At 40.0% G+C, this 12,538-nt stretch overlaps 1 protein-coding gene across 4 annotated transcripts in view; it reads right to left on the minus strand.

The window, feature by feature from the left end:
- Nucleotides 1–12,538, minus strand: part of LOC149818789 (uncharacterized) — a 183,594-nt gene that overhangs the window by 158,453 nt on the left and 12,603 nt on the right. The window contains exon 5 of one of the 4 annotated variants that reach the window (XM_089985962.1): nucleotides 2,161–2,287. The exons of the other annotated variants lie outside the window; for them this stretch is intronic. Coding sequence (XP_089842088.1) covers nucleotides 2,259–2,287 — 29 coding nt within the window. The 3' untranslated portion in view covers nucleotides 2,161–2,258. Of the gene's footprint in view, nucleotides 1–2,160; nucleotides 2,288–12,538 lie in introns of those variants that run through there. 4 annotated transcript variants of the gene reach the window in all.

Here is a 12,538-nt window from a genome sequence, read left to right on the forward strand (position 1 = left end):
GAAGCGTGGGGGGAAGCGTCCCCCTTTTTTGGGAAGCGCACTTCCCTTTAATGGGGGACGCATCCCCCTTTAATGGGGGACGCGCTTCCCTTTAATGGGAAGCGCGCTTCCCATCTCGCTTCCCCCACGCTTTCCCCTCGCTTCCCCTTGCTTCCCCCACGCTTCCCCTGTTTTTTTTTTAAATTTTTTTGTATTTTTTATATTTATTTTTATTTTTTCGCTTCCCCCTCGCTTCCGAGACGCTTCCTAGGTCGCTTCCGAGACGCTTCCTAGGTCACTTCCGAGACACTTCCCGAATCGCTCCTAAGTGGTCCCACGCTTCCCCGCTTCCTAAAATTTTGAAAGTGCCTCGCTTCCCGCTCCCGCTTCCCGTATCGCTTCCCGCTCCCGCTTCCTCAACTGGCAACCATGATCATAGCTAAACTACTCTCTAATATATGGCAATGCTTTCTTGCTGTAACACCATTTTGTTGAGGTGTATATGGGCAAGACATCCTGTGATTAATCTCATTATCATGCAAAAACTCTATGAATTCCTTCGAAGAGAACTCTTCATCCCCATCACATTGGAAACTAACAATAGAAAGAGAAAATTGATTCATAACAAAGGCATAAAACCGACAAAAGATAGAAAAGACTTCATACTTGTGTTTAATAAAATAAATCTTAGGTGTTGAACCCCAAACATCAGAATAAATAATTTCAAATGGTTTTGAAGTGTCATTGTCAGATAAAGAAAAAAATAATACATGACTCTTGCACACTTGACAACTAAAACTTAAGAATCAAATGACTATAAACAAGTTTCTCAACAAAAGACCTACTACAATGAGCTAAACGATTATGTCATATTTCAGGCTTATTAGACTCATGAACACTGGAAATATAATCAAAAAATGATGATGATAATCACATCAACTCCAACTTTGATGGCAGTACAATTTTGTCTTGACACGACTCTCCTTGAGAAGATACATATTCTCGCATCTTTTCCCTTCAGTGAACGTCTTCTTTGTGAGAAGATCATTCACATAAACAAAATTAGGGATAAATACAATGCTAGAATTAGTATCATCCATAAGTTTAGAAACAAAAATTAAATTTTTCTCGATTTAGGGAACATAAAGGACATTGGACAAGGAAAGAGACTTAGAATTGGGTATAGGAATGAAAATTTAACCAATATATGATATAGGATGTTGAGTTCTATCAATAGTTATAACATTACTTTTTTTATGATAAGGAATCTATTTATAAAATTTTCACACAATACCACTGATATGATTTGCTGCACCAAAATCAATATATCATATCCCTTGCACATTCTATTTTGGATTCAGCCTAGTAAGTAAGTCTAGTAAGTACTGCCAACAACACGTTTTTGTCCAAGGTAATATTTGTGGAACTACTAGTCCCACTCGATTGAGCCTTCTGCTATCCTTGATTTTTCACTCTTCTGTTTATTCTGAAACATGTTTCCTTCTGCGTTATACCCGAAATCATCTTTATACCAACAATTTGCCTTTATGTGACCATGTTTCTTGCACAAAAAGCAAGTAGGGACACCATATTCTTATTGATTATTCATCAAGGGAAGCATATTGGGTGTGGGTACCAAGTCACATCCACCTCCATTGTTTCTTCCTCGACCTCTGCTTCCACGAAAACCACGGCCTCCGATGAGAAGGCCCCGTAAAGAGGACATCATGTGCATCTCCTTGACCTTCGTTAGTATCATCAAACAACCCTTTAAGCATCTTATAATCGAGTAATTTGGGTCTTAGATTCTCAAAGACATGTCATGGTGGTAGCTAGTACACTATGTCACATGGGTGCGGGTGCGGCACTTTCAAAAACCTTGGGTGTGGGGTGCGGCAGGGCAAAAATGTAAAAAATATATATATATAATTATATATATATATATAATTTTGAAGTTTTAACAGTTAACATTATCATAATTTAACAATTAACATTGTCATAATATCATTCATCATGCATGCAATATATCAACCTAAATATCAATCAAATAAGTAAAGCAATTACATAAATCAACATAAATATCAATCAAATAAGTAAAGCAGAAAAGAACTAAATTATATACCAAAAGTATATCCTACAATGTATATGACGATGAAGTAATGGATCTTAATAATTTTCTTCATCATCAAATGCACCATTAAAAGAAATATTTGGCTCAGCTAAATCCATGTTTGTCATGTTGAAATCATGTTCTCCCTCGAAGTCACAGTCTTCTGGGTTTACATCCCAAAATTTGGATGTTCTTTGTCTGCGTTACAAACCAAATTTGAAAATGTTAAATACAATACAAGTATATTTAAATGAAAAACTAAAAAATAATCAAATAACTAAGAGAGCAAATTAGTACCTGTATTCATCATTGGTTCGTGAAAGTAATTGAAGATTTGAATAAACATATACTAAATCCTCTGCATGCTTGCTGATGAGTTTGTTTTTTTTCATGTTATGGATTTGAGAATATGTGCTCCAATTTCTTTCACAACAACATGAACTAGCAGGTTGCGATAGCGATCCTAATGCAAGACGTTGGAGAAGAGGTGTTTTTGATCCAAATGTTGACCACCATATGATAGGATCTATATTATCCTTCTCTCTCGCGAATAATGATGGTCCATATAATCTCGAAGTTGAAAATTTTTCAAACTCTTGTGTGACTTGATATAGAAGATATGCTTCAGGAAAAAGTCTTGTCATACACATATTTCTATGTCTTGATAGCTCTGGGTCTAAATTTGGAGGGACACGACCAATACCACTTGCCCGTCACTTATTTGCATAATATTTTGGATTAAGAGAATGTATCATGCAATGCAAAGGAGTGTTGCTCTTATCCCATCTTCTGACTAAAAAAATGAATGAATATGGTTAAAAAAATTTGAATCATCCAATGCAGGATTTTTTTTTCATGCTTGAAAACTATAGCTTAGATTTTTTCAATCATATTATCTCACATTTCATAAACTCTATGAAGCATGGGCTCATCATTATCAACTTCTCTTAACATTTCCCAAATAAGTTGCGTAAATTGAAGTATACCACTTTGTCCTAAAACTCATCATCAAGAATGAATTTCTTAATTTCTTAAGCCTTGATATCATCATCAGCACGATATAATATCCAATTTTCATCAGTCACCATGTTAACCAAAGCATTCTTCACTTTTTTAATCATCTTCACCATCACAATGATGGACGCAAAATGTGTTTCAGCGACCTTCAACAATTTCAAGTCAGAATGCCTATTAAATATAGCATTAGCACGATGGTGGTTAACAACAAAATTCTGAATGCTTTTAACATTTCTTTCTAAATCTTCAATCCATGAACATAAAGCATATGCTTGTGAATTTTCTTCTTCTTTGGGGTTGCATATGCTCTTTAGGGCCAGATTTAAGTTGTGTACTACACAGGGAGTCCAAAAAATATGAGGGTACTCACTCTCCAAATTCAACGTTGCACTTTTACAAACTGGAGCGTTGTCTGTAATGATTTGTATCACTTTCTGATCACCCACTTCTTTTATGACTTCTATAAACAACCCTTTCAAATACTTTGCATTTTTATATTCCCCAGATGCATCAACTGCTTTCAAGAATATTGTGTCACTAAGCGAATAAGCAATGAAATTGATCAATGGACGCCTTTGAATATCTGTTCATCTAAGTCACAGGGACTCGTCGACGCAGGTGTCACACTTGCATCGACGCGACGCGACGCGGGTGCGGTCAACACGACCCTGAGTGCGGTCAACGCACCCAGGGTCATTTAGGTCCAATTTTTAGACTGAATTTTTTTTTTCGCCCGATGAAAAGCAAGTGAGAGAAGGTGGATTAGGGGAAAATCCTCCTGAAGCCTGAAGCCGATGCCGACGATCTTCGACTCCTTCCGGCCGCTCCTCCTCAGTTCTCAGGTATGTCTCCTTCTGACTTGCTCTCTCTCACTCTCACTCGCTCTCCGTCACTCTCACGGTCTCTCTTCTCTCTGTCACTCTCGCTGTCTCTCACTCGCTCTTCGTCACTCTCACTGTCTCTCTTCTCTCTGATTGTATTATACGTGGGTCATTAGCATCTAGGGTTTTTAACTTTTTATTAATAGGCTTTTTAGACATTTCAAAAAAAAATCAATAATATTATTTGGGGGTTTTGGGCATTCTGAAATTTTTTCAATAATGTTATTTGGGGGGTTTGGGCATTCCAAAAATTTTCGATGAATTGATGATGCTATAGAGGTATATAGTTAATGAAATTTGTATTTATTTTTTGGGGATATTTGACTATTTGATTTTGGGGCTTTTGATTCTATGCTAAAATGGGTTTTGTGGAGCTTCTTGATTTTTTATTTCGTTTACAATCTATTTTATTAGTTGCTTATGCTTGATGACTTAAGGTCAAATGTTACTTTCATCTTTTTTGAAAAGTCGTTCTATCAACCATTGTTTAAAATGTGTTGCTATGTTATGGGCATGTAATGGGTTTAATTTATTTGTTTTGGGATTGATTCATTATCTAAGTTCATAGGATTATAAGATCTACCAAGTTACAGAAGGTATTGATTTGTCAACATTTACATATGTCTTAACACCCCCCCTCAAACTTTACGGGGAAATGACCCAAAGTTTGCCAAGAAGGAACAAGAAGTGAGGAGCAGGCAGGGCTTTGGTAAAGAAATCTGCAAGTTGATATTCTGAAGTGACATATGGCAGTGTAACTGTCCCACGAAGATATTCATCACGTACATAGTGACAGTCCATTTCAATATGCTTAGTTCTCTCATGAAAGGTGTGGTTGTTGGCAATGTAGATGGCACTTTTGTTGTCGCAACAAAGCTTCGAAGCACCGATAATTTCGACTCCCATATCTTGAAGAAGACTTCGAAGCCACACAAGCTCCATTGTAGTAGTTGCCATAGCCCTGTATTCTGCTTCAGTAGAAGACAATGAGACTTTCTGTTGTTTCTTGTACCTCCAAACAATTAGCGAATCTCCTAGGAAAACACAAAAGCCAGTAGTTGAGATTCGATCATTTGGGTTTCCTCCCCAGTCAGCATCAGTATAAGCCAGTAAGTCTAAGGAAGAGAGTGAGGATAGGAATAGCCCTTTAGTCAAAGTATTTTTGATGTATCGAATGATCCGGAGCACAGCACTCATATGCACAGATGTAGGAGCATGCTGAAATTGGCTTGCAGAGTGCACAGCATGAGCAATATCCGGCCTGGTGATAGTCAGATAGGTGAGGGAGCCAATGAGTTGCCTGTAGGGCGTAGGATCATCCAGCATAACTCCATCCTCCAGTCGAAGTTTAGCATTGATAACCTCGGGAGTCTCCACCTTTTTGTCATCTGAAATCCCAGATTTCGAACATATGTCTGCAGCAAGCTTCATCTGTGACAATATATACCCTCGAGGAGAGTATGCTACTTCTATACCAAGAAAGTACCTGAGAAAACCCAGATCAGACATCTCAAAATTATGTTTTAACATATTTTTAACATTAAGAATACCACTTTCATCATTGCCAGTGATGATCATATCATCAACATAAAGCAGAAGGATGATGATACTATTACCTGCACGTTTAACAAAAAGGGCAGTGTCAGTATAACATGAACGAAATCCCAATTTTAACATGATAGCATTAAATCTATCATACCAAGCCTTAGGGGTTTGTTTAAGACCATATAAAGCTTTTAATAACCGAAGAGTTTGACCTTGGTTAACATTAATTCCCGGCGGAGGGTCCATATATACTTCTTCATTCAACTGACCATTAAGAAAGGCATTTTTAACATCTAATCGAAATATAGGTCATTTCTTAGATGATGCTACCGCTATTAGAGTTCTAACGCTTGTCATGAGAGCCACGGGGGCAAAAGTCTTCTCATAATCGATGCCATATTCTTGTGAATATCCCTTAGCAACTAATCTAGCTTTATAACGTTCTAGGGAACCATCACTTTTTGTTTTGACTTTGTAGACCCATCGACATCCTATAGCTTTTTTATTTGGAGGAAGGTGAACTATTTCCCAAGTTTTAGCCTTATTTAAAGCATCTAGTTCAACTTTCATTGCTTCAACCCAATGAGGAATATTTTTTGCTTGATTATAGTGGGAAGGTTTATAGTAAGAATGCAAATCAATTAGACAAGCTCTATATTTAGGTGAGAGAGTTTCATATGAGACAAACCTATTAGGTGGAATTGATTCTCTAGAAGAACGCCTAAGGGAGGTTTCTTCTAGGGGTTCATTAAGCCGCGAGAATTTTTCTAAAGCACTAATAGGTTGTGCTTCCTCACGCCGAGTGTATACTTGGAGATTGTCACCATTAGTTGGTGAAACACCATTATCATGAGTATTTTCTAAAAATTCTGGATGACTCAAAAGGTCATCATTTGAGTCTTTTAAAAGATCATTGATAAACATATAATCAATTTCATTTGGTTTTTCCAAAATTTCAAATCCATTTTCATCTTCTAAAAAGGTCACATCTTTGGAGACAAATAATTTATTGTTCTTATAGTCAAAGCATCTATAGCCCTTTTGATTTTCACCATATCCTAAAAATACGCATTTTATTGCTTTAGGTGACAATTTATCTCTTTTATGTAAAAGAACAAAGCATTTACACCCAAAAATACGAAGACGATTGTAGTCGGGTGTCATATTGAAAAGTTTTTCATAAGGAGAGATATTATTCAATTTTGAAGATGGCATCCTATTGATTAAATAGGTGGAGGTTAACACGGCTTCGGCCCAAAAACTTTTAGGAATATTTTTAGAAATGAGTAAGGATCTAGTGGTTTCTAAAATATGTCTATGTTTTTTTCCGCTAGACCGTTTTGTTGAGGAGTTCTTGGGCAAGATTTTTGATGACAAATGCCATGTTGTTTTAGATATGATTGAAAATCATTTGATAAGTACTCTCCACCCGAATCGGATCTAAGAATGGATATTTGACTTTGAAATTGATTTTGAACTTTTGCATGAAATTCTTTGAAGAAGTTGAAAACTTCTGATTTAAAGTTAAGAAAATAAATCCATACATATCTAGTATAATCATCAATAAAAGTAACATAATACGAATAACCACCTTTGGATAGAACCGGAGATGGTCCCCATACATCGGAATGCACCAATTCAAAAGGTCTTGCTGTCACAAAAGTTCTACTAGGAAAAGGAGTAGACTTCATTTTTCCAAAAATGCAATCTTTGCAATTGATATTTTTTTCTTTACAAAACTTGTTTCCAAAAGGAAAAAGATACATTTTAGAGTAACTTGGATGTCTAAGCCTTTTATGCCAAGTTTCAATATTTTTGTCTTGGACATAAGTACAAAATGAGGTATTTGGAAGTATTAAGTTATCCATAAAATAAAGGTCTCCCTTCCTATGGCCTTGCCCAATCCGCTTCCCGGACCGGAGATCCTGCACAAAGCACCCTTGGGATGAGAAAAATATTTCACATCCATGGTCGGCTATTTGAGAAACGGAAAAGAGGTTAAGATTTAATTTAAGAACTATTGTAACTTTTGGAACAAAAAAATTTTGAACATTTTTAGAATCAAGAGTTCCCATACCATTTATTTTGAGAAAAGTTTCATCGACCGTAGAGACACAAGATATTTTTGAATTGGTGTGCACATTGGTTAATGCATTTTCATGAGGAGTCATGTGAAAAGAGGCTCTGGAATCTAAAATCCAAGAATACGTACCGGGAGGTGATGATGAGGCAATGGCGGCACCGGAGGTGGAAGAAGTAGCCTTTAGAATTTGTTGGAGAGCCAAGGAGATTTGTCCAAGAGTATCTTTGAGATCCCCGTTCTTGCCGTCATCTTCTTTGGTGGATGATTCTTCAACGGAAGCCACCTTTGGCTTGAATGCCCCATTTAGTTTTGGGCAAACGGGTTTAATATGTCCCGGCTCATAACAATGATGACATATAATCATTTTTCTTCCTCCATTCTCTTGCTTACCAAAATGAGGTGGTTTGTATGTTTTAACATGATTGTCGGGTTTAGATACGGCAAGAACTTCCTCTATGCTTTTACCCATGCTATGCCTAGTCTCTTCTTGAGTAATCTCGGCAATAGCCTCTTCTAAGGGAGGAAACGTAGATCTATGGAGAAGTGAGGATCTAACTTGTTCAAATTCGGGACGAAGCCCAAATAAAAATTGAAACAATCTATCTTGTTCCATTTGTTTTTGTCTTACTACCACACCCTCCATAGCCACCCATTTACGCTCTAAAAGAGCCAATTCATCCCACAAAGGATTTAGAGCACTATAATAATCTTGTATGCTCATGTCACCTTGTTTTGTGGTTCTTACTTTTTCTTGCAAAAAATAAGCTCTTGCAAGATCCTTTTGGGTAAACATACCCTTCAAAAAAAACCAAGCTTCATTTGCCCAGCGGAATTTTGCAATATTTGCACATACCTTGAGTTCGACATTATTCATAAACCATGCTAGGATTTTTGCATGGTTGCTCTCCCAATCATCCATTTGGTGATTATAATCTTCAATGGCCTTGAGACGAGCATCGCCTTCAAGTGCTTTCTCTTGATCTCCTTCCATCTTTGTGAGCTTAAGTTGGGGTTCCGGAACGGTTCCCATTACATAACCCCAAAGCTTCTTGCCTTTGAGATTATTCTCCATTGCGGATACCCACATCATGTAATTTTTCCCATTGAGTTTGAATGATAGATCGATCTTGACTTTCATTGCTACAAAATGAAGATGTGAGAAAGAAAGGAAGTAGAGAGAGACACGATTTTACCTTAGAAGATCGTATGGCTCTAATACCATGTAATGAAGTATGCGGAAGAATTCAAGAATGCCAAAGCATTCACAATGTCCAACACGGACAAAAGAAACAAGCACAAGAGAGAAAATCCACCAAGGGATATACGAAGGGCCTTATAATAAGGCTACACACATAAAAGAATATTTCTTTTATTGAAGAGGAGCTCTCTAAGAGCCATACAAAATACAAGGGGGTTCCCCCTATTTATAAAAGGGAGACCAAAGGGGGCTCCCAATAGAGTCGTTGGGGGCCCCAACGACTCCATTGTGGGGCCCCTTTTCGGTATCCCAAAATACATTTAAAAAATAAAAAACAGCAAAATAAAAGAAATAAAACAAGTACCCAAAGTACCCCTATTGGGTACTTGTGAAAAGACCATAATACCCCTATCGGGTATTATGGTAAATACATCTATATTTATATACATAGATGTATTATTACATATTATTACATATGTCTTAACAAGTGGCCCTACATCATCACTCCCACTACAACTATCAACAAAACTAGCAGAAAAACTCATATGTGGGGATGAAGATGACACAAGTCCTTTCCCTTTATCCATCATTTTTGTCCTAATAAAACAAAAAAATTTATATTAAAATCAATTATGCAAACAATCAAGATTTATAATATCGAGTCCAATCAAAACTTCTTGAGAATGAGTCGAAGTGATATAAGCAACAAGTGTTTGATCCTTCTTCATCTAACTGATAAACTCTAGATTTCTAACCTACATAGATTTAACAATCTATCATTTTTCATCTTTATCTTTCTACAAAACAAACTTTGGGGGGACCTAGACAAAACCATGTAGGTGCCCCAATAGATACCTGACTCTTTATAAAAATGAGTAATTTTCCTTTTCCAAATCCAGAAATTAAAATTTTTGAGCTTTTCCAAGACTAACTGAGAAAGAAAATTAGATGAAAGATTTGGAGAAGATTGAAAAGTAGAATCCATGACACGTTATAGGTAATAATGACAGAAATAAAGAAAAGTAATGCACGAATAATTCAAGAATGGAAGAAGAAAAGACCGAGAAAGGATGGAGAAAAGTAACCTACTCCATGCAATCAATCATTATACGAGCAATAAATGGGATTATAAATACTGCATTTTTTTTGTTTTTGTTTTTTTTTTTGTAGTACCAAAAACTCAGATCCCTTGTATCAATAACTTTGTTTTTTATCAATATGGAGCAACAACAAACTTTTAATGCAAGAAGATATAGGCTACACAAGGTTAAAGAGAACACCAAGAAAGAGGATATAGGCTACACAAGGATATAGGCAAGATGTTAGAATCCTCTGTAGAACCTGTATTGAGAGAAAGAGAAAGAGAAAAGAATAGAAGAAGAGGGGTTGCGGCTGTCACGATTTCAATAAATGAAATCGTGACCTAAAGACATATATTTATATGTTTTGGTATATAGAATGGATCCGGGTCTGGTATAATATCCAGACCCAGAATACAATGTACACTAGAACCCATATGGACCCGGCTCGGGTATGTGATACAACTTTTTCACCTCCCTTCAAGTTGATCATGGTTTTGAACCATGAACAACTTGCCTTTAAGCATCCAAAAGCGATTTTTGTCAAGCTCTTTGTAAAAATGTCTGCAACTTGTCTTTCAGTATTAACAAATTCAGGCTCGATCTCTTTTTCTTCAACTTTTTGTCTCACAAAATATTGGTCGATCTCAATATGCTTAGCACGACTGTGATGTACTGGATTGAATGACATATTGAGAGCACTTTGATTGTCACACAGCAAGGTAGACAGAGAGATCGTTTCACCCACTTCAGTTAGTAAATGCCTGACTCATGTGACTTCGACAGTAGCGGCAACCATGGATCTATACTCAGCTTCAGTGCTTGATCTAGCAACAGCCTTTTGTTTTCGACTATTCCAAGAGACTAAGTTTCTTTCAATAAAGACACAATATCCTGACGTAGACCTTCGTTCATCAGGATCTCTTGCCTAGTCTGCATCACAATATACAGTAAGTTCACGCACATCCTTGCCAAACGACTGTGAAGAATATATCAACCCATCTCCAATGGTCCCTTTTAGATATCTAAGTATCCTCTTAACCACCTCCATATGTTCAGTACGTGGTGCATGAATAAATTGAGACACTTGATTGACTGAATAAACAATATCAGGTCGAGCAAAAGTGAGATACTGCAACATCCCTATTAGACTGCGGTACTTGGTGTAAAACCCGCTAAAAAAAAAAATGGACCAGGGCCGGGTCGGGTCCGGACCCGACCCAGGCCCCCCTTCATTAGGGTTTCATAACCCGACACAGAGGGAGGATTTGTTAAAACAAATCCTCTCCCCTGTGCGCCGCGCCCTGCCCACGCCGCTCCACCCTCCTCGACAATTAAGGAAACCCCTTGAGGGTTTCCCCGATTGTCGCCTTCCCCGAGTCTTTAAGAGAAGGGCATGAGGGGAGGCACACCTCCCTTCTCTCCTCCTCCTCCTCCTCTCCTCCCGACGCCGCTGCCCTCGATCTCCTCTGCGCTCGCCACCGCCGCCGTCGTTGCGCCCCACGCCGACGCCGGCCACCGCCTCCCAGGTACGCCACTCTCCTCCTCCCTCTTCTCCTCTTCGTCTCTCTCTCTATCACCTCGCCGGGAGGCCGACAGGCAGCGCACGGCCCCTGCCGCGGCCTCCCGCCTCGCCTGTACCCATCGGAGGCCCGACAGGTGGCCTACGGGGCCCCTGTCGCCTCCCCCTCTCTCTTGAGGTTGCAGGTAGGCCTACAGGGGGTTAGTCACCCCTACGGCACCCCTCCTCCCTTCTTTCCCTCTCTTTGAGGGCTTGCCGAGAGGCTGGCAGACGGCATACTGCCTGTGCCGTGCCTTCCCTCTTCACCTCCCTCTTTTTCCCCCTTCTTAGGGGTTCGCAGGGAGGCCGGCAGGCTGCGCGCGACCCCTGTCGCGCCCTGCGTATCCATTAGGGGCCGACAGGGGACCTACGGGGCCCCTGTCTACGCCTTCTCTTCCCTGTGAGAGATCGGGCGACCCACAGGAAGTCGGTCGTCCCCCTGTCTCCCGGCCCCTCTTCTTTTAAACCCAGCAGGGGCCATCTTCGTAGGGGTCGGCAGGAGGCTGATGGCTCCTGCCGCCCCGATCCCTCTCTCGTCGGCAGGGGCTAGCCCCCTGCCCCTTCGGTGCAGACGGCAGGGGCTGCCTCCCCTGCTGTTTTGCTGCCATCGGCAGGGGCTCGACCCCTGCCGATTCGCCATCGTCGGCAGGGGCTAGCCCCCTGCCCCTTCGGTGCAGACGGCAGAGGATGCCTCCCCTGTTGTTTTGCTGCCATCGGCAGGGGCTTGACCCCTGCCGATTCGCCACCGTCGGCAGGGGCTCGACCCCTACCGATTCGCTGCCGTCGGCAGGGGCGCGACCCCTGCCGCTTCGTTGCTATCGGCAGGGGCTGCCCCCCTGTCGATTTCGCTGTCATTGGCAGGGGCTCGTCCCCTACCGCCTTAGTGCCGTCGGCAAGGCCTCGTCCCCTGTCGCCTAATTCTACCCTTGCCCCGTTGCACCATTAATTATATTAACATAATTAAATGTTTCGCACTCTTGCAGATTTACGCAACAGGTCTCGATCGTGCTCTGCGGCTCAACCCTCATATTATCCTCACGCGTAGGCGTACGCAGTTGCACGACATCCCAAGGTAGGGTAAAGTC

This window comes from Nuphar pumila, chromosome 13, assembly GCF_984573655.1.
Source record: "Nuphar pumila chromosome 13, dmNupPumi1.hap1.1, whole genome shotgun sequence".
Lineage (NCBI taxonomy): Eukaryota > Viridiplantae > Streptophyta > Magnoliopsida > Nymphaeales > Nymphaeaceae > Nuphar > Nuphar pumila.